The sequence below is a fragment of the Erpetoichthys calabaricus genome, chromosome 8, assembly GCF_900747795.2.
Source record: "Erpetoichthys calabaricus chromosome 8, fErpCal1.3, whole genome shotgun sequence".
Lineage (NCBI taxonomy): Eukaryota > Metazoa > Chordata > Cladistia > Polypteriformes > Polypteridae > Erpetoichthys > Erpetoichthys calabaricus.
The window spans coordinates 166,026,131-166,047,841 of NC_041401.2; the positions used below are offsets into that span (position 1 = coordinate 166,026,131).

General features: G+C 38.8%; 1 protein-coding gene across 2 annotated transcripts in view; it reads right to left on the reverse strand.

Annotated features, from left to right (window-relative positions):
• Positions 1-21,711, reverse strand: part of ldlrad2 (low density lipoprotein receptor class A domain containing 2) — an 84,036-nt gene that overhangs the window by 54,373 nt on the left and 7,952 nt on the right. The window contains exon 2 of one of the 2 annotated variants that reach the window (XM_051930380.1): positions 13,236-13,315. In XM_051930380.1, the coding sequence (XP_051786340.1) occupies position 13,236 (1 nt within the window). In that variant the 5' untranslated portion in view covers positions 13,237-13,315. Of the gene's footprint in view, positions 1-9,883; positions 10,228-13,235; positions 13,316-21,711 lie in introns of those variants that run through there. The other variant, XM_051930379.1, reaches the window with a different exon arrangement.

Here is a 21,711-nt window from a genome sequence, read left to right on the forward strand (position 1 = left end):
AGGATTAATAAAATAACAGTGGGAGGTCGAGCTTTTAGTTACAGGGCCCCTAAACTGTGGAATGGTCTGCATGCTACTATAAGAGATGCCCCTTCGGTCTCAGCTTTTAAATCCCGGCTGAAGACTCACTACTTCAGTTTAGCATATCCTGACTAGAGCTGCTGATTAACTGTACAGACTGCATCTCTGTTGTTAGTCATTAGCACTTAAACATAAGTAACATGACAGTTATAATTGTATACTAACCCTCACTTATTCTGTTTTTCTTCTCGGTACTCAAATGTGGCACTTGGTGCCACGGCCCACCTGCCAAGTTGTTTTGCCTGCCTAAGGAAAAGTCATCCCAGATGGAGGATCGCAGGAATCGTGGGAAAGAGGGGTCCTTTCATCGGATTGGCTGGCCCAGCACTGTTTCAGCCATGGAATGGCCAAATGGGGGAGGCATCATGAAGGATGAGGTCTCCAGGACTCTACACAAATCCAAATCTTATTATGGGATATATCATCTACTGTTAAATTCTGCTCTGTACTTCTAAAATTTATATTTTTTATTTCTTACAATATTGTGGAATTGTTCTGTTCTGTTTTGTGTATTGTATTGTATTGACCCCCTTCTTTTGACACCCACTGCACGCCCAACCTACCTGGAAAGGGGTCTCTCTTTGAACTGCCTTTCCCAAGGTTTCTTCCATTTTTTCCCTACAAGGTTTTTTTGGGAGTTTTTCCTTGTCTTCTTAGAGAGTCAAGGCTGGGGGGCTGTCAAGAGGCAGGGCCTGTTAAAGCCCATTGCGGCACTTCCTGTGTGATTTTGGGCTATACAAAAATAAACTGTATTGTATTGTATTGTACAGTCATGACATATCCTCAGAAAGTCTCCCTTTCATGTACCAATCACATATTCTTTCTATAACCTCTTCATTTTCAAATGACAGGGTGCACACATTTAAACTTTATCTCAATGTTCAATCTGCTGTACAAAAACTTTGGATCTTTTTAGAAGAGATCCCCCTAGTGGCCTCACATGCTCCTGCATTTCACCTCTTATTTGCTCTTTAATGACCCAGGCACAGAGAATTTCTGGTTGGCTTTCTGCTTTTGTAGGGCAGGGGGGGTTTGTGTTGCCATGATTCCTTGAGCCACCTAAGAATTTTGAAGCTGTAATATGGTGGCCTGCTTGTCACTTCATGTCATCTCTTCTACCTTGATACCCTCTGAGAATTCCCTTCTTGAGCAGTGATAGGTGACAGAAACCCCTTACTCACTCTTGTGACCTCCTTTCTACCCTTACTGGACTATAGAAGGGTTCAACAGTAATCATGGTGGATTTTACTTTCAATTAACTTTTTCTCAGCCCCATGTCATTTTAGGAGCCCCTCTGTTATTAAAAGTCCTTGTTGCTAAGCCAGGCTTTCATTATAAACAGCATAATGTCAGGTGCATGTGATCAAGCTTTGCCCACAAATGCTGGTCAGACATAGCAACACACTGCTTTGGATAAACACATTCTCAAGCCCACTTAATCAGGGTCATGAGTGGCCATAACCAGGCAGGAACCAACCCTGGATTGGGTGCCCACAACTAGCCAATTTACCTAACATGTGCATCTTTGGGGATATTAGAAGAAAAGCCCTGTGAAAAATCCATGGAGACACAGGAAGAACAAGAAAATGTCACATAGGCCACAAGCAGCTATATCTGAGAGGGGGAAAACACTAACAACTGCATCCCCATGCTGCCTCGTACTGAATAATACTACATCATATAATGTATTGTACAGATATGAGAATGCCACGCCAACCTTGAACAAAACAGCAAATGAACACTAGTTTGTTTTAGGGCACCCTGCCACAATGTCACGCTGGGCAAGATTAGAGTTGCAGGATGACTGTGAGATGTGGGAGGAAAAGAACTTGGAGAAAAGCATGTGGGGAGAATGGGTAAATTACACACAATGACCACGCTGGGATTTGAACTAAGGACCTTGACAGTCTAAAGCTGACAGATAAGACAGATCTTACACCACTGTGACACCTTACACAGGCTACTGTTACATTAAATTTACTGTAGAATGTAATATGTACGTGTGCCACCATGACTTGGAACACGAAGATAAATGAACACCTAATACATCAGAAACACGTTCTTAGAAAATTGCATAGCAGAAAGGAATGAAAATAGAGCAAATAAAGAAGAATCAGATAAAGGTTTATCCTTTCTGTCAGACAGATACTGTACACTATCATACTCATAAGCATGTGTATTTCTCTTTATTCATCCATTTCATCAACTCCTTTTTCCAGGCAGTGGGGAGTTGGAGCTCTCCTACCAGCATTAGGTGCAAAAACAGAAGGCAAACTTGATTAAACACCAGCCGGTGTAGGGCACACTAGGCAAGTTTAGAGTCAACAGGATGTGAAAACTGGAGTACCAGGAGAAAATCCACAGTAACACAGACAGACCATGAAAACTCCAAACAAACAGTGGGAGACTCAGGATTTGTAAATCTTTTCTGCAATCTTAATCTATTTCATCATCTTGTGGAGAAGAGTCTAATTATCATATCTGAATGGAGTTTCTGTATCAATTAGATGGATAGACACTGAGCAGGCAGCAAAAGCAATTCAAGAAGACTTGGAGAACTGGGAGAACACTTGGAATAGGCAGTTGATTGTAGAAATGTACAAAGTGCTACACATGGGCAAAACGAATGTCAATTGAAAGTACAAAATGGGACACACTGTCCTAAAGGAAGCAGCCTCTGAAAAGAGTTTAGAAGATTATGTTGTCAGAACATTTTCATCATCTAAGCAATGTGTAGAAGCAAATAAAAAGATGTTAGGTTATATCGCAAAAACTGTTGAATATACATCAAAGGACGTTATGCTTAGACTATATGCACTAATGAGACCAGATCTGGATTATTGAGTGCAGTATTGATCAGCATGCTACAAGAAAGACACAGCAGCACTTGAAGCTGTGCAGAGGAGATCAATCAAGTGCATCCCAGGACAGAAGGACATGTCCTACTCTGACTCAGGGAATTAAACCTATTTAGTCTCAACCAGAGGAGACTGTGTGGGGACCTAATCTATGCCTTCAAAATTCTCTAAGGCCCTCATCAAGTACATCCAGCAGAATTCTTTCAACTTAATGGTGAGTCACATATTCGAGGACACCAGAGGAAATTAAGGTGAAGCACATATAGGACTGAAGCCTAGAAGTACTTCTTGTTGTGGGAATCTGGAACAAACTACCAAGACATGGAGTTGAAGCAGACACCTTGACAACCTTTAAGAAGTATTTGGATGAAATAATCGGACAGCTTAGCTATTAGCTAAACAATCTAGCATGATGGACGGAATGTTCGCCTCTTGTTCATCACATTTCTTATGTTTTTCCCCCAAGTTCTTGTGGGGTTTCCCTGGTGCATTAGTTTCCATCCATATTTTAATGAAGGTGGCCACCTGTAATAAACTAACATGTTTTTAGGTTGTGGTTTTGCTAAGGTAGTAGAATGCCTGTTCATTTTGCTGCTATTCTGTATTAATTTGATATTTTTATTAATAAAAGCGTCTTTCATTTTATGTTTAATCATCTTTTGATAAGAATTTTTCTTTTTTTTTTTAGTTTTTTGTGATTTTTCTTTTCATCTTTTAATAATGTTAATTTAACTAGTTACTACCCTTGTCAGTCATATGTTGAACCTAAGGGGCTGGGGCCCAATAATACTACAGCTGTGGGGACAGCACTCAGCATTTAGATAGATAGATAGATAGATAGATAGATAGATAGATAGATAGATAGATAGATAGATAGATAGATAGATAGATAGATAGATAGATAGATAGATAGATAGGGTCTGTGAGGTCTCGGCTGAGAAATAAGTCATTAGCATTTCTGCTCTTTTGTTGCTTGGGTCATTTCTGGATTCCTTTCTTGTAAGTTATTTCTTCGATTCAAGTTTTTGGATATTTTTCTCTGTTCTTTGTTTATGGCTGTTCTTGAGTTTGCATCTTAGGCAACTTATTGTTAATTCGTTTGCTACTTTTTCATTTTGCTCTTGCTTTGGATTTTTAAACCTTTTGTACACTCCTCAACTAAGATGATCATTTTCATCTGTTGTGTACCCCATGTTCTTTGTACTGATAGGCAAGAAAACTTGTTAATAACATGTTTTCAAGTACAATGGAGATAGCAAAATTTTTGATACAACTGGAATCCGTGAAAAAAAATCTTAAGTTAATCAAAATTGGGTGGAATGTTCCTTTAAGGAAGTTTGCTTTTGTTATTTGGGCCATATTTTTTTCTCCTGTACCTTTTGAAAGATATATAAGCTTTGGCCCCTTTTTAACCATTCAGGCTACAAGCCTGCTTCATGAGTTTTGGGAGCCAGGGTTCCCTTGTGATGGTGAAGCCTGCTTTGTGTTTTCAGGCCTATATAGAAGTAAGTACAGGCTTCAATTTTGAAATTTAGCCCAGCCTTTTGAGTTTCATGGGCTCAGACATCACAACTGATTCCTGCCTTTTTCTCACATCGATAATAATAACCATAACAGCTTCATTTACATAACACTTTTCAAGCCAGACAGCACTCCACAAACTGCTTCACATTGCACATACATACATACAGAAACAAATAAAATCCATCAACATTAATCAACGCTTCAGGAAAGCAAATAAAATATAAAACAGATTTACGATTAAGAACCATGTACAGTATGTGTAAAAAGACTAAACAATAAAGTATGTCTTTAAATAGATCTAAAAATTGCTATTGAATCAGCTGATCTAATGCCCAGCGGTAAGCTGTTCCAAAGTGTAGGTGCCATCACAGGAAAGTCTTTATCACCTTTCCTATTTAATCAAGACTTTGGAATAGCCAGTTGACCTTGACTAAATGCTCTTAGTGGTCTTACTGTTATAAAGTATCAGCAATTCAGAGATATATACAGGAGATGAATCATGCAAAGCCTTAAAAGTAATACATAAGATTTAAAAACCTATTCTAAATTGAACAGGAAGTCAGTAGAGAGAAGCCAAAATTGGAGTAACGTAATCACGTAGTTTTGATCTTATAAGTCATCTAGCTGCAGCATTACACACTGACTGAAGCTGGGCAAGAGATAAACAGTTCAGTGTAGGAAGCAAAGCATTTCGATAGTCAGATGTATTAAAGGCATGAATAACCCTTTTAGTATCTTCAAATGATAAAGATGTTCTGATTTTAGCAATGTTTCTCAATTGATAAAAGTAGTTAGTTTATTTACCTGAGCTTCAAAACTCAATCTGGAGTCAAAAAGTACCCCTACATTTCCGGATACTGCTTTAATACTTGGCATCAAGACCCCCTAAGGCCTGCTTGCCCTGAACTGCATTTCATTGCTGGCCAATTATTAAAATCTCAGTTTTAGAAGAATTTTGCTGAATAAAGTTGTAAGACAAATCATTTGGATTCAAACAACAAATCATTTGGATTCAAACACAAGTAAAGTTGTAGGGCATAACAAAAAGAATTATTTTCGATTGAAATATCTAAGGTTTCCTTTTAAGCAATCCTTACACAGATAAACTAGTTTCAGAAAATTAGTTTTCCAACCATTCTTTGTTCTAAGATATATATTTGTACTTTTGTGTGCTTGATTTCATATTTTGAAGGATAGATTTTTCTTAGGAGGCTTGTTTAGCACCTTGTCCCATGCATTATATAAAAGTAAGCTGTTATAATTATGAATGTGTAGGTGTAGTGATCTTAACAGGCTGTCAACGTGGCAGATGTGGAGATGTACCAAGGATAAAATATAAACAGTGGACCGGATTAGGTCAGGCAGTTTATCAATCTGGTTATAAAATGTGTTGAGATGATGGAGTTCTCGTTCATTATAAGGGTGTCAATATACACTAGATTATCTCCTGCAAGGGTGGCATTGGCATTGAATGTATATTTCTCTAGTGGTGATTGACCTGTGCAGGAAATCACATTCCTTTGCTTTAGTAGATTTTTGTGCTTGGTGCTTAACTAATTTATTTCACTTGGGTTGGGCTCATATTGTTAGAGCCAAAGTTGCAGTCATGCCACCCTGCACATCATGAAGTCTAAAAGGGTATATCCAAGTGCCATCACTCTTCATTTGCCAGTGGCACAAAACTGGTTGGCTCATTTTAATTACCCATTCATCAGTTTTCAGGACCGATGCAAATTGGTCACCACTGCAAGATGTAGAGGCCTATTCTGGCGAATAGCAATCATTTGAGGGCAGAAATCAAATGGACAAATCTTTTAGCAAAAAGGCCTTAATGTAGCAGATAGGAATGGTGTCTGATTTTGCTTGCTTTCAGCTTTTCAGTATAGTAATAACTCTTTACGCCATGCCAGCTTTATTCAGCTAAGCTGAACTAACAGCATGGTGCCAAGGTGGCAAACATCCATTACGTCGACATTCCAACCAAATCTCTGAGCTACAAAAGAGGATAAAAGTGTTACGAGCAGTGGCTCATTAAAAAGAAGGTCTGTCTCTGTGAAAAAAGCACAACTTTTTAATATTTTCTCTATTTAGTGTTTTCCCCTAGATATTCAGGAAATACTGTATATCATTTAGCAGTATAAAAATGATAGTGACTGATGTATTAGTTAACTTAATAACTTTAGTATTAGGGTGGCATAGCAGTTGGAGCTTCTGTCCTACAGATCGAGCAACCTGGATTCAAATCCTGGACTAGTGTTTGCCTGTGTAGAGCTTGTGTGGATCCCAAAAGCATGCAAATCGGTTTAATTGATGACTCTAAATTGGGCCGCTTTGAACGTGCCCCATAATGGACCAATGCCCTGCCCAAGAATGATTCTCACCTTGCAGCTGGTGCTCCCAGATAGCACTCTCAATAATGAAACAGCTAGACTGAGAAATTTTGATAATTAATGGATGGATGGACATTTGCATGAAACTTTACATTTTTTTCTATGTAGTAACATACTAAAGGGTGGGAACGAAGCTCTGATTAAGAATTATTATTTTGTGTTCAATTATTTCAAAATAGAGTCCTCCCGATTTTTAGCAGAAGCATCCTCTGCTCTTGTGCTTTTGTTCACTTTCAATTCAAGAAGATGTCCTAAAGGTCACTTTTTGATAAGAAGAGGAATAAAAAGACTGAAGACATAAGAAGTTCTTTGTGGGTAACAGAATGCACATTTAGTTTAATGAAGGAAAGAATGTTGTAACAGTATTCTGGGTGTGGTGCAGCTCCTATTAAAAGGAAGTGAACTGAAAAAAATCAGTGCACACATTGGATTGGTGTCAAGTAATATTTAAAAATATTACCCAATCCATCCAGCATAGAACCCACTTAATCCAATGCAGGCTTGCAGGTTGCTGGAGTCTGTTCTGGTAGCTCTTGCAAAAAGGAAGGAACCAAACCTGGATAGAACATTGGTCAGGAACGGGGTACGTTTGGACACACACACACACACACACACATACACACACGTACACACACATACCAGACCAATTTATAATCACCACTTAACAACCCACACAGACACAGAGAGAACATAACTATTCATAGATTGTGACCAGAAAAGATCTGTTTGGATAGATAGATAGATAGATAGATAGATAGATAGATAGATAGATAGATAGATAGATAGATAGATAGATAGATAGATAGATAGATAGATAGATAGATAGATAGATCCACTCATTCTTACATCATTCATTCCATCCACATATGTATCCATGAATTTACCCATCTATTTTTCAGTCCATCTGTCTCTCTTCCATTTATTTATTTACAAGTCCATCTATTACACATATGGACAGGATACAAAATAACTAAAATAACTCATACATTTCAAAGATGTGCAGAAAAATAGGAGTATCTAGAAGTAAGCTAAGATAACATGACTAGAATGTAAAAATTCCAGACAGACATTAACTAGACACAAGATTTTCTTCCAAAATGCTGGGTCCATGAAGTGGTAAGAACTGTGCTCAAGTGCCCCCATGCCATATAAGGCATTACAATTCAGTCTGGACTATTACTGTAATGCTGTCACAATATTTTAATTAAAACAACCAGGATAACACAGTGGTTTAATGGTTAGTACTGCTGCCTGATTCATGAGGCTGTGTTCAGATCAAATTCCAGTTGTATTCTATATCAGTCTATACATATAACATATAACAATGTACCAGCCTAGTATGAGCGCTTGTGCTCTGTGATGGATTGCATCCTGACAAGGGTTGAGTTCTGCTGTAAGCTCAAGGCTGCTGGAGTACAGTCTGCCACCCTAAACATGGACTACACAATTTCACTATCTGAGACAAACTGGCATCCCATCTTGTACTGACTTTTGCTTTGTGTACGTCTTCCTTAGAAGAGTCTCTGTGACCCCATGGTGGAATTAGCCAGCACTGCCTGGGCAAAATTCATTTGTTTGCTCATGTTTGTGTGGGTTTTGACTGGGTTGAGGACGTATTATGTGTTGGAATGCCATTTCATCCAGGGCTGTATTTTTCCTTGTGCTCAGTAATGGCGGAGTGGTGGCTCTGTGGCTAGGGATCTGCACTGGCAATCGGAAGGTTGCCGGTTCGAATCCTGTAAATGCCAATAGGGACTCTGCTCTATTGGGCACTTGAGCAAGGCCCTTAACCTGCAATTGCTGAGCACTTTGAGTAGTGAGAAAAGTGCTATATAAATGCAAAGAATTATTATTAACACCTCACCCTTGTACTGATCTAATACACTCATCTAGGCAACTTTATAAGCAGCATGAATCAACATTAATACAGCTTTGACAATGAATGATGCCAGTAATCCTATTACAAAACTTAAATTAAGCCAAGTGAGAGAAATTTGCATTGTAATATCCCATTTAGCACTTTTTCCTGCCTTGTTACATATATTCTCTGAATCTGATCAGTAAATGGAGGGATATTGAACCCGGCAGGAGATATTGTCAGTCCTATACATTTTCTAGTACTTAACAAGAACTTTATTCCCACGTTAATATTCTCTGTGTATAAGCTGTTCAAAGCTGTGCCTATACATTTCCAGCAATTGAAAATGTGGCTTACTTTAATTAAACAGAGGACAATATTATTAATGGGAATGTCCTAATTATAATAGCTCAAGTACTCACATACTATGCAAGACAGTATAAATACAGCTATCTCTGTCCAAAAAAAGTTGTGAACAATTGGTCTAGCATTTAAATTAACGTGCAGAAGCATCAGCCCTCTTCCTTTATTTGATGCAGAGCTGCATTGACCTAGAAGCAAGCGTCCTTTAATTGTTGATGCCAGACAGACAAAAATCACCTTATATTACATAGACTAGCATACAGGCACATATGAAAAATGAAATTTTAATATTATTATAGTTATTAGTATTGTTACAAGATTAATAAATGTTTTTGTACAGTAGGAATCATGATTTTTTCACTACTCGTTCTCTCTTTGAATCATACTACTGCAACGTGTGAGCCACCGAGTATCACCATTTCATCTTTTACTATGTTAAATAATACCAGTTTTGAAAAATCCTGTTCATGTGAATGCTGTTTTCTAAATTGTTTTAATTCAAATTGAATAGGAGTACTAAATGTGATTTCTTATACTAGTTTAAACATTTTAATATGCAGTGTTCATTTAAAACTGCCTTTCTAGACAGTGAAAGGCAACAACAAAATGCATATGGAAATATTTTCTTAAAACTAAAAAAAACATATACACATTTTACACTTACTTATCAACAACATGAGTAAGATAAAATTAGTAAAACACTATTAATGGCACAAAAAAGAAAAGTCATCAGAGGGGCCAGTATGATTGCCTTTTGTCTTCTCAAGAGGTTCCAGTTGGTTTGAACATTGGACAGAGTAAATGCTTACCTGTTTCTACAGCCTGGACCTGCTGTGCTACACAGTTCAAGACGATGAAGAGCCTTGACAAAAGCTGCAGACATGTGCCTACGTTAGCCATTTCCACATTCCTTTGGTACTCCTTCAGAGTTCCCAGAGACAGCCCACGCTGAGAACTGCAATCGTCGTACTCCCTGAGCAGCTGGCTCACTGTGGAGTCTGCCTCCTTACTGACACATCTGATAAGCAAACTTCACATTTCTCTTGGAATTGTGCGAAACACCAGTTGAGTTGATTAGAGAAATGACTGGCAAGTTCTCAGTGAGTATTTTCTTCAGATGCTCCCAACTGCTGCCAGTGTAATCACTCTTCTGGCTTTGAGCGCCTGATTCATCCCTTTGTCCCTTGCTTTACGTTACCACAACAACGGTGGCAATTTAATAGATGGATGGGGGTAGGCCAGTTTGAATCCAAAACAATGCTGGGGCAAACACTGATGGGAAGAGGGTAACATTTCAGAGAGGAAAGCTGAAAATGAGCGCGTGGATATGAAAAAGGAAGGCAATGAAGGGCAGAAAAGATAAAGTGACTTCTTAACTACCTTTATTTGGTTATGCTTATGTTTCTTTATATACAATAATAGAGGGCACCTACAGGATTCACTCCAAACTGAAATGAATGTATTAAAGCACCCAAGAGTGAACAAAATTATTTTATTAAATCATAAACGCAAAGACGGTTGAACAAAAATAAAAAGCAAAATTTGATGGAAAGCAGACAGCCAGTAAAATTCTGTAGCTTTACTTCTGCTGCACTATAAATAATATGGTTTATCTTTTCCCCTTCTCATCTTATGATGCTATACAGTAAAATTTTCGCTATTATCTTCCATTTTTCTTTCTGTGTCTTCAAATTCTAATCATTTTTCCTTCCTGCCAGTGCATCTTTGCCTCAACTCAGCTTTCCAGTTCTAGACCCACTGATTATTGGGAAAGAATAACTTTGCTCTGCTCTGCTCATTATGATCATATCAAAGGTCAGAGTGTTTTTTGAAACTCCAAGGCCACTGGTCCACTGAGATTCCTGGCAACCCCAGGTGCCCCATTAAACTTATTGGCTCCCTTATCTTCTAAAAGATCCAATAATTTAATAGTTTATTGTCTGTTCCGGGTTTCAAGTTGTCCATAGTGGCATATAAGGGAGCTTTACCATTGCCTGTATATAAGCAGGATTTCTGGCCCGAGCCACCCAGATGCCATCTTTGCCCTCGCTACCCTTGCTGGCTCCAAGAAAAATATTTTTAAAGCTAGTTATCTGTTGTAAAGGAAAGGGCGCACCACTGGGTCCCAAAATCCCAGACACAGAACACCAAACAGTCCCAGGTGAGCTTTGCCTTCTGCCTCCCGACTCTGACTCAACTGGAGGAGGCTGGATGGCTTGCTTTTGTGTTAGACCCGGGAATACTTCCAGTATTGGGGCACAGCCCAATGTAAACACATTCAGGTCAGATGGAAGCCTCCTGAAGCAGGGAGTCCTTCTCCCTGTAGCACCCTCTGTAGCAGCAGCCAAGGACTCCTACAGGGTTGTCTGTCAGGACTATGATTCCCATGAATCCCTGCAGTGTCTATACTGGGTCCACACCAGCAGAGCACTGCCATCTACTGTACTGGGGAAGGAACTGCCCTTGATGCACCGACTCGCCCATATTATCCACATGGGATATTGATTCAGTCTCATCCCAGCCGGGTTATGCATACTTACATACTGTCTTTACATTGTGGCTTCTGAGCCCGGAAAGGGTCCAGCTAAGCACTTACACTGTACAGCACCTGTTTTCTGAAAATGCTATATAACATTAGAGTAAACACAAATAAACATTTATACAATAAGAAGTAAGAAAAATGTCTTATTTTTTCAGGAAGACATTTATTTATATCTTCTGAGATGTTTACAACAATAGAGATTTAGTCCAAAAACCCCTCCTTGAGGAACCTCGGCCTTTCATGCATTTGCTAAATTTCACTTATGGTATACTGGATTCAAATTAATGAGGTAATGACTATTCAAACTAGGTGTGCTAGGGGTGATGTTTAACAAACATATCGGTGCATTGAGGGGTAACCAACAACACCGGTACTGGCATGCTTCAAGGAGAGGTTCGCAAATGGCTAAGCCAGCATACTTTGACAGGCATAAATTATATATTTTTTTTCTACAAGGCTATAATCAGAGAGCAGTAGCACACCAAACCTAATTGTCTTTAAGAAATGTGATAAAATTGCACAAACTGAGGAAGGAAAACGCAGTGGGAAACACATAAAGCTATTTACATCTAATGATCAGTACTTAAAGGTGACTTCTTTAAGGGACAGAAGGAAATACAGCAAGGTGTCTGCTTGGAATCTTGGAGAGCTAACAGGTACCAAAGTTCACGCTTTAACTAAGTGTAGAAGTCTTAAATGAAGTGGAACTGTGGGAAGTGTTGCAGCTAAAAAAATCATTCTAAAGGAAAGGACCCAACCAAAAGGGAAGGTAGTAAGTCAAAGACCATGAAGCATGGAGTGACAATCAGTGGCAATATGTTTTATGGAGTGTTGAGTCCAAATTTGAAATTTCTAATTCACAAAGACACCTGTATGCGAGAAGAAGAGTTGTCGAGAAGAACATGTTAAGTATTATTTAAACATGTTTGATGCACAGTGGTGACTCTGTCAAAGTATGGGGATTCATTTCAGCTAACTGTTTAAGGATCTGGGCATAATCGATGGAATGATGACTGCTGAGAAATATATACACATTTTTGTCCATGACGGTTATTAAAATGGGCAAGTCAATTAGATTTTCTGAGTGACAACCATCATGAACTGCAGCAAAAGTGTCAATACATAAGTTTAAACTTAATGTCAGCAATTGTTAGTCAGAATTGTGTGCATGAATTAACTACACATATGCTTCCATTAGTTTATTTATTAGTAATTTGCATGTGTAGAGTTTGCTGTTTTATTCAGCAGGATGCCAAGTTAGTATAAGAAATTGTGAAATTATGATAATGACCAAGAGACTGACATTATTGTGATATTATTGTGATAAATGCTCACTTTCTTCAGTGGTTTCTATGGATATGTGTCATTTTGGATGTTTACGGATATTAGTATAGAGTCCACCTACTTTCTTAAATGTATAGTCTGACAGTGATTATTATTAGTGCAATGTGCGCCCTCTATTGGAATTTTTAGTTGCTGAATGATGGTCAGATATTTTCTTGCTAATATTAGAGTTAAGGGCTTCTTGTTTTATTTTTTTTTTCTGCAGACCACACAGATACTCCATACCTTCAAATATGCATATTCTTCTAATCTTCATAAGTCACCTACCTTTTTACTTTTTTATCTTCTCCTACCTGCAGATTAGGTTTATTCATCATATGGATTTTTCGTGTTCACAAGGTTCAGTCACCTCGGGCTGAAAAAATGGAAAATACATTTACAGCTAGAACATTCCATGTATACTTCATTAGGTGCAGCAATACAAATTTAGAAGAATTAAGAAGTGATGCCCTGTATTTGAATAAGGATTTCCATCATATCCATCCTGCCCAGTGTTTGTTGTGATCACCAAGATGATCCAAATGAGCAAAGAAGACATTATGACAAAAGGGTGACCAGGAAATTGTTAGAACAAAAGGGAAAGGCAAACTCTTAGTCTAAAAACAGACTGGGTACAGGAACATATTTGGAGCAAAGAATTAAACTGATCATCAAAATCAATTTCCTTACAGGATATCAATATCCTTACAGGTGGTGCAGTGGTAGTTCTGCTGCTTTGCAGTAAGGAGACTGTGGAAGACTGTGGGTTCGCTTCCCGGTTCCTCCCTGTGTGGATAGCGCTTTGAGTACTGAGAAAAGCACTATATAAATGTACTGTAATGAATTATTATTATTATTAATTTGTAAAATAAACCCATAGTCACCATTTCTTGGCAAACATTTACTCTCACTAACTTGTTTAACTTCCCTTCACTCCACTTTAAAAAGATCCAGTGCTTGGATAACAAGTCTATGACATGTTCTTTATGTCACATGACCAGCAATTGGTATAGTGACTGTAAACAATATGGCAGTGGCCATAAAATGATAGTGATAAAATCACATTGGTTATAGAATAGCAAAATGTAAAATTGTTTCATCAGATAATAACAAAATCAATAAACCAGTTGAAACAAGCAGAGAAATTTCCAAAAATACAGTAAATCCAATCCAGGATAGCAAAAATGATGATTCATGATGGTGTTCTGACTGACACTTCAGAAACCTTCAACCTTCACAACAGTATCAGACTGGCCACCTTCGAGCCCCGTCCTCAGCGTAATTAAAGCTGTGTGGGATCACCTAGACAGGGAAAAACATAAAGAGTAGCTAAAGTCATCAGATGAGTTATGGGAAGTTCTGGAAGAACTTTGGAAGAATATACCACAGGACTATTTGAAAAAAATATACACCAGTGTACCAATCTAATTGCTTCAGCATTGCATTCTAAGGGAAGTCAAACAAAATACTGACTCGGTTTAAAAATACATTCTTGTTACTTTCATTGTACTTTGTATTTATAATAATATTATACTTTGGGTGCTTGTGTTTCCTAAGATCTTTGCTCAATAATGTACAGTACATATAAAAATGAAAAAAGAAATGTAACAGATGCCTTAGCCCACTGAAGAAGCAATACAAAAAGTGTGGTTAGGAAGTGTAATTTGTCCACCACATAAAAGCTTGTCAAGTGTCATTGTTCTACCCTTTGTTTAGGTAGAACAATGCCTGATCAGGTCACGTTAAGTCTTCACTCAAAGCTTATTTCACTGCAAAATACGGTCACAACAAACAGCAGTGGCTTTCATTCGCCTTACAGCAGCAAATGACACTATCTGAAAAAAATACTGCTCTTCAAGCTCACTAAAGTAAACTCATGCCTCATATGTTGTGACCTCATCACTCAACAGTCAACATATCAGGGACACGGACATACCACTGAATGCCATCATGAGAATCACCACGGGTACCATGCACTTAACACCTGCTGATTGGCTTCCTGACCTCATTAACATTGCCAACCACATCTCTGGTACAAACAAGCATTACTCCATGAGTACAACAAAATAAGGAAAATTACAAGCTGCCTGTCAGAAATTATATCCTCAATGCTCCATCAATTCGGCGAAGGTCAAGAAAATTATTGCTTGTCCTTGGAGAACAATTTGCTGCAACAGAGTTCAATCTGCAACAAGTATGGGAGGAAGCCTGGGCTAACAGCAACTGAAATAGCCCCATTAAGAACACAATGAAGAGCAACCATTCAAGACAGTTACAGTTGCCATGTAATGCATTGTGCAATCTCAGGGTAATGTTGCAAAGGTCAGGGTAATGTTGCAAAGGTCAATTAGGGTCTTTCCACCGACCCTATTTGTAACTGTGCACATTTGGAACAGATGACTGATCACATATTGTTGGATTGCTCCATGTTATCATATCTGGGCAACGTGAGCGACATTGCCAACCTGAAGGACAAAGCCACTGTCTGGATTATTCAGTTAAATATGTGAAGACAATGAGACAAATATTATCATTTTGAATTCACTTTTTTCAATTTTTGTAAAATGTATTAATAAATAAACAGCAAGACGATGCCATACTTACTCAGTCTGCTGTTTTTTTTCCAGAATGCACTGGATGTCATCTGAAGCAAAAGAGAGGGCATTCTGAAAACATGTACAGTATGTCATATGCAAGACATTACCGATTGCGTCGCTCCACTGTGTTCTAATTCCAGGCAGTGAATAGAAGCTCATTACAAAAATTATAAAACATTATAAGCTAAACTATGCATTAAAAACACCAATGATTAGTAATACACATTTGAATTATGTCATTCATCTCCATATGGTTATGGTTTTTTTTTTGGTTTTTTTTGGTAGTGACAGAATGTTTTTTAACATAAGTAAGTTGCTGCATTCTTAGTTATACAATCATTTAAATTAATCAGATACATTTTTCATTTAAAAACAGTACAACATTAAATGCTACAATGTCCATTGACAAATGAAAACAATTTAATAATATGTTATTGTGGCGGGTGGCACATTGGCGCAGTGCTGCTTCTCAGTAAAGAGACTGTGGTTTGTGTTCCAAGTGCTCCCTGCATAGAGTTTGCATGTTCTTGTGGTGTCCACTTGGATTTCGTCTAGCTGCTCTGGTTTCCTCCCACAGTCCAAATACATGCAGATTAGTTGGATTAGCAATGCTAAATTGATCCTAGTGTGTGTGTGTGTGTGTGTGTGTCTTGTGTTTAGCCTGTGATGGACTGGTGCCCTGTCCAGGTGTTTATGCTCTCTTGTGCTCAATGGTTGCAGGGTTAGGATCAAGCAGTCCTGTGACCCTGCTCTGGTTAAGTAGGTTTGGAAGACTGATGGATGATTATTGAGGTGTGTTTACTACTTATTTAATTTCTGCACAATAGTGTCATGTGCAGGAAGACTGGTAGCAGTGTCCCACTTGCACTAAATGCAGAAACACCTATTTTTATATGCTAACTACATTTTTGAATAAATGTGGAAAAACAACCAATAGAGCATCTGTGTTTGTGACATTATTCAAAGCATATATTACAGTAATGTATTGATTATTGTTTATTTTTACTGCTCACAACAGCTGCCTTATAGCCCCATGATCAACCTGGTCCTATGATAGATAGATAGATAGATAGATAGATAGATAGATAGATAGATAGATAGATAGATAGATAGATAGATAGATAGATAGATAGATAGATAGATAGATAGATAGATAGATAGATAGATAGATAGATAGATAAGGGTACTATATAATAGATAGATAGATAGATAGATAGATAGATAGATAGATAGATAGATAGATAGATAGATAGATAGATAGATAGATAGATAAGGGTACTATATAATAGATAGATAGATAGATAGATAGATAGATAGATAGATAGATAGATAGATAGATAGATAGATAGATAGATAGATAGATAGATAGATAGATAGATAGATAGATAGATAGATAGATAGATAGATAGATACTTTATTAATCCCAATGGGAAATTCACATTCTTCAGCAGCAGCATACTGATACAATAAATAATATTAAATTAAAGAATGATAATAATGCAGGTGAAAAAACAGACAATAACTTTGTATAATGTTAAATGTTAACGTTTACCCCCCTGGGTGGAATTAAAGAGTCGCATAGTTTGGGGGAGGAACGATCTCCTCAATCTGTCAGTGGAGCAGGACAGTGACAGCAGTCTGTCGCTGAAGCTGCTCTTCTGTCTGGAGATGATACTATTTAGTGGATGCAGTGGATTCTCCATAATTGATAGGAGCCTGCTGAGCGCCCTTCGCTCTGCCACAGATGTTAAACTGTCCAGCTCCATGCCAACAATAGAGCCTGCCTTCCTCACCAGTTTGTCCACGTGTGAGGCGTCTTTCCTCTTAATGCTGCCTCCCCAGCACACCACTGCGTAGAAGAGGGCGCTCACCACAACTGTTTGATAGAACATCTGCAGCATCTTGTTGCAGATGTTGAAGGAAGCCAGCCTTCTAAGGAAGTATAACCGGCTCTGTGCTGTGCTTCTCAGGTATGGCCTGAAGGTTTAAATAAAATAAGGACAAGAGACACCCTCCTTAATAAAAAGATAAGTGCCTGTATCTGTCTGTCCATCCAGTTGCTATGTCTGTCATTACAAAAGCTGGGGCATCACAAATATTTTTAGTAATAAAATGCCTTGCAGTTGTTTTTCTAATAGATGGTGCATCACAAACTTTAACACTGATTTTGCGAATCTCATACCAAATGGCATTTAACAGAGACATGCATGGAATGGTGCACTGCAAATATTAACACTGAGGTCTACGTGGATTACTTAGATTTCAGCCCATCTTAGACAGGCAGTTGTAATATGCGCGCTATATAGCGCCCGACCCGGCACAGACTGAGGCAGAGGCACGTGGAACACAAACAGTTTCTTTTATTTTTCTTCAGCTGTGGGGCACGCCTTCCCCGTGTCCCACAGGCCCAACACAGTCCCACAAGCACTTAAATAGTACACAAACCACACTTCTTCTCTCCACCTCGGCACCACCACTCCTCCCAGGCAACCTCGTCCTCTTCCTCCCGATTCTGGCTCCTCGAGTGGTGGTGGCTGGCCCTTTTTATACCCCACCCGGAAGTATTCCAGGTGCTTGATCACCTGGGCCTAATTGCATTTCCGGGTGGGGCTGAGGAATTGACCAGCCGGGCTGCCAAGTCCATGCAGCTCCCCCTGGCGGCCATCCAAGCCCCCAACCAGGCGGTGGAGGACTCCATGTCCCATGGAACCATGCGCCAGGCTGGGGAATCATCGTCCGCCAGGGAGGCTGCCACCAAACATCCCGGAGGATGTATTGAGCTGCCCATGGTGGCTCCCCCGGAACAGATGCAGCAGGGGCGTCCCTGCCAGGCATGGGACCCGGCTGTCCTTCACATAGTATAATTACTGAATAGACAAAAGAAAAAGAGTAACCAAATGATCTTTGCAAGGTATATAAATGTCTTAAGGAAATACTTTCCTCTAGATTAGAAACAGGTTCAGAATTAGATGTATCAGTGAATACTTCCTCTCTGAAGACTGCAAAACTACATTCTGGCACATCCACCATAAATGTTTAAAAGAATCAGCCAAAGCGCAAGTATAGGAGGATGTAAGAAAAAACTGCACATAGAACTCAGTCACCCTGAAAATCATAGCATGTATACCACACAATTAACACCTACGTCTGTTGTGATGTGAGATTTTGCATATAACTTGATAAATATTTTGTATGTCTTTATTTGTAATTTAGGCAAAGCAATGTAATTTAGTGTTACTTTGGTGAGAAGCATTCGTGTTTGCCCCCCCTTTTACGACTGAGTTTCTTTGAATTTTACAACAGAGTTGGGGGTGTGTGCTTTAAACCAGTTTGGCGAGTGTTTCTCTGCTAAAGTCTTTCAACCCCCCACAAGGAAGCCAGGTTACTTTAACATATGGTCTTGGGGGGTGGCAGGTTTTAAGATGTTGTATTCCCCCATTGGTCTGAAGTATGGCTGTTTGGAATTGGCTTGAATCAGAAGCTTTTAAGTACCATGATGTCCTATTGGCTCTAGGGGTTGGACAGAGAATCTATAAATCTGCTTGCTCAACCACATTCTCTCTCTTACTAACATCTGAAAGAAGCATCTCTTACTAACCTCTGATGATGAAGACAACACAATGAAGAGCACAGCTTGGCAGCCATATTATTACATTATTATTATTATTATTATTTATGAATATTATCAATAATACATTATTTTATGTGTAACTTAACTCCTGCTTGTCTTTTTACTACACCTAATTGCCTATAGATATAGAAGGGAAGGTGGGGATAAGTTATCCTCTTTAATAAAATCCCTGTGTGCGTCCAGGTGTCCGTTTGTGTGTGTGTGTCTTCCGGTGAAGTGCTCATACGCGGGGCACGGTGCGATGCGCGATATTACTGTCAGAGAAAGTTAGAGGCGTTTTACGGAAATACAAACCAGTATTACTGTGAGAGGAAATTAAAGGTACACAATACAGTGATGCATATTACAGCCACATACAAGCCAGTATTACTGTCAGAGGAGATTAAAGGCATATTACCGACGCACACGCCTGTATTACCGCCAGAGAAAATTAAAGGTATATTACGGATGTGCAAGCCAGCGGACGTACAAGACAGTATTACTGTCACAGAAAATTAAAGACACACAATACACGGCAGCAGCCCACGAAGAACGGTCAGCTCAGCAAGTAAACATCAACAAAAGAAAGGCTGAAAGAAAGAAAAATACGACCAACAAAAAGAATAAGGTCAAAGTCCCTTGCCATTTAATATAGACTGTTCCTACTAATGTTTATGCACTACTGTTCTAGCGCCCGTTATTGTAACGAGCTAAATGACTAGTATACTATAATACCTTATTAACAGTGGTAGGTTGGGGAGATTTTAAGCATTCTGCCAAAGGCCACTAATTAATATACAATAGGGGAAAGTAGAGCAATATATTACTCTACGAAGACAAAACAACGTCTCACTTGCTTCTTCTCTTCTTCCCAGCCTTCACATCAAGCTGACAATTCTATATCTAATGTATCTAATTCTATTGATCATCACTGTCAACCTATGGTCAATTCAAGGATGGGACAGTTGACATTGAGTATTAACAACCAGGGTCAAGAAGTCTTAGAATTGCCTGCAGAGGTTAGAAACAGTATTGTGCCAAGGCACAGATCTGGAGAATGCCACAACAACAAAATTTCTGGAGCACTGATGGCTTCAAAGAGCTCAGTGTTCTCCATAGTTCTTAAATGGAATAGGTTTAGAACAATCACAACTCTTCCTAGAACCGGCCAACCAGCAAAACTGAGAAACAGGAGTAACATGACTTTTGTAAGAGAAGTGACCAAGACCCTAATGGTTTCTCTGGCTGAGCCCCAAAGAACCTATGCAAAGATGGGATAAAGTTCCAGAAGAACAATCACTACTGCAACACTATACTTATCTAGGCTTTATGGCAGAGTGACCAGATAACACATGAAAGCCTGCATGAGGTTTGCAAAAAGACACCTAAAGGACACTTAGACAATGACAAACAAGATTCTCTGTACTGATGAAACCAAGATTAAATTGTTTAACCTCAATTCTAAGCATCACGCCTGGAGGAAACAAGACACCACTCACGGTCTGGACAATACCATTGTGAAGCATGGTGGTGACAGCATCATTCTGTGGGGTTATTTTTCAGGGGCTGGGAGACTAGACAAATTAAGGAAAAGCTGAACAAAACAAAGTATGGTGATATCCTTAATGGAAACCTGCTTTTGAGAACTCTGGGTCTTGGACTAGGCCAATAGTTTACCTTCCAGCAAGACAATGACACTAAGCAGAAAGCAAAGACAAATCAGGAATGACTTAGAGACAACTCTGTGAATATCCATAATAGGCCCAGCCAAGACCTAGACTTGATCCCAACTGAACATATCTGGAGAGACCTGAAAATAGCTGTCCACCAACAGTCTCCATCCACCCTGGTAGAGCTTGAGAGGATCTGCAGAGAAAAGTGGCAGAAAATCCACAAATCCAGATGAGCAAAATTTGTTGTGTCAAGCCCAAAAAGACTTTTCAGGGTATAATCACTGCCAAAAGTGCTTCAACTAAGTACTGAGGAAAGGGTCTGAATAGTTGTGTCAATCTTGCATTTCATTTTTTTTTTTTTTTTTTAATAAATTGAGAAAATTTCTAAAATACTGTTTTCACTTTGTCATTCTGGGGTATACAGTGCTTGATGAAGGAAATATGAATTTAAATGATTTTAGCATAAAGCTGCTACATTACAAAATGTGAAAGAGTGAAGGGGCCGTATATATATTTTGAAGGTGCTGCAAATTCTTGGAACCACTAACGTCTTAACATGATGATCTCCTTCCTGCTTGAAAACTTAGCTACAAATTTCTTGTTGAGCATTTATTTACGTATTTGCTTTCTACTGCCTGAAACCCGCTCTGTGACTGTTGTGCAAGGTAAAACTTAATTCAGTCTTCCAGAAGAAACCAGAGATAAAGAAGATTATTAAGGACTCAAACAGAAAAAAACACTGTATGCAGACAATATGGCGTTTTATATATCACACCCTCAATTATCTCTGACATTAGGACACATTAGGAGAATTTCATACGACTTCTGGCTTCTAAGGGTGTACTCACAATAGGCAAGTTTGTTCCATACTGTGAGCGAGCCAAACACTTCT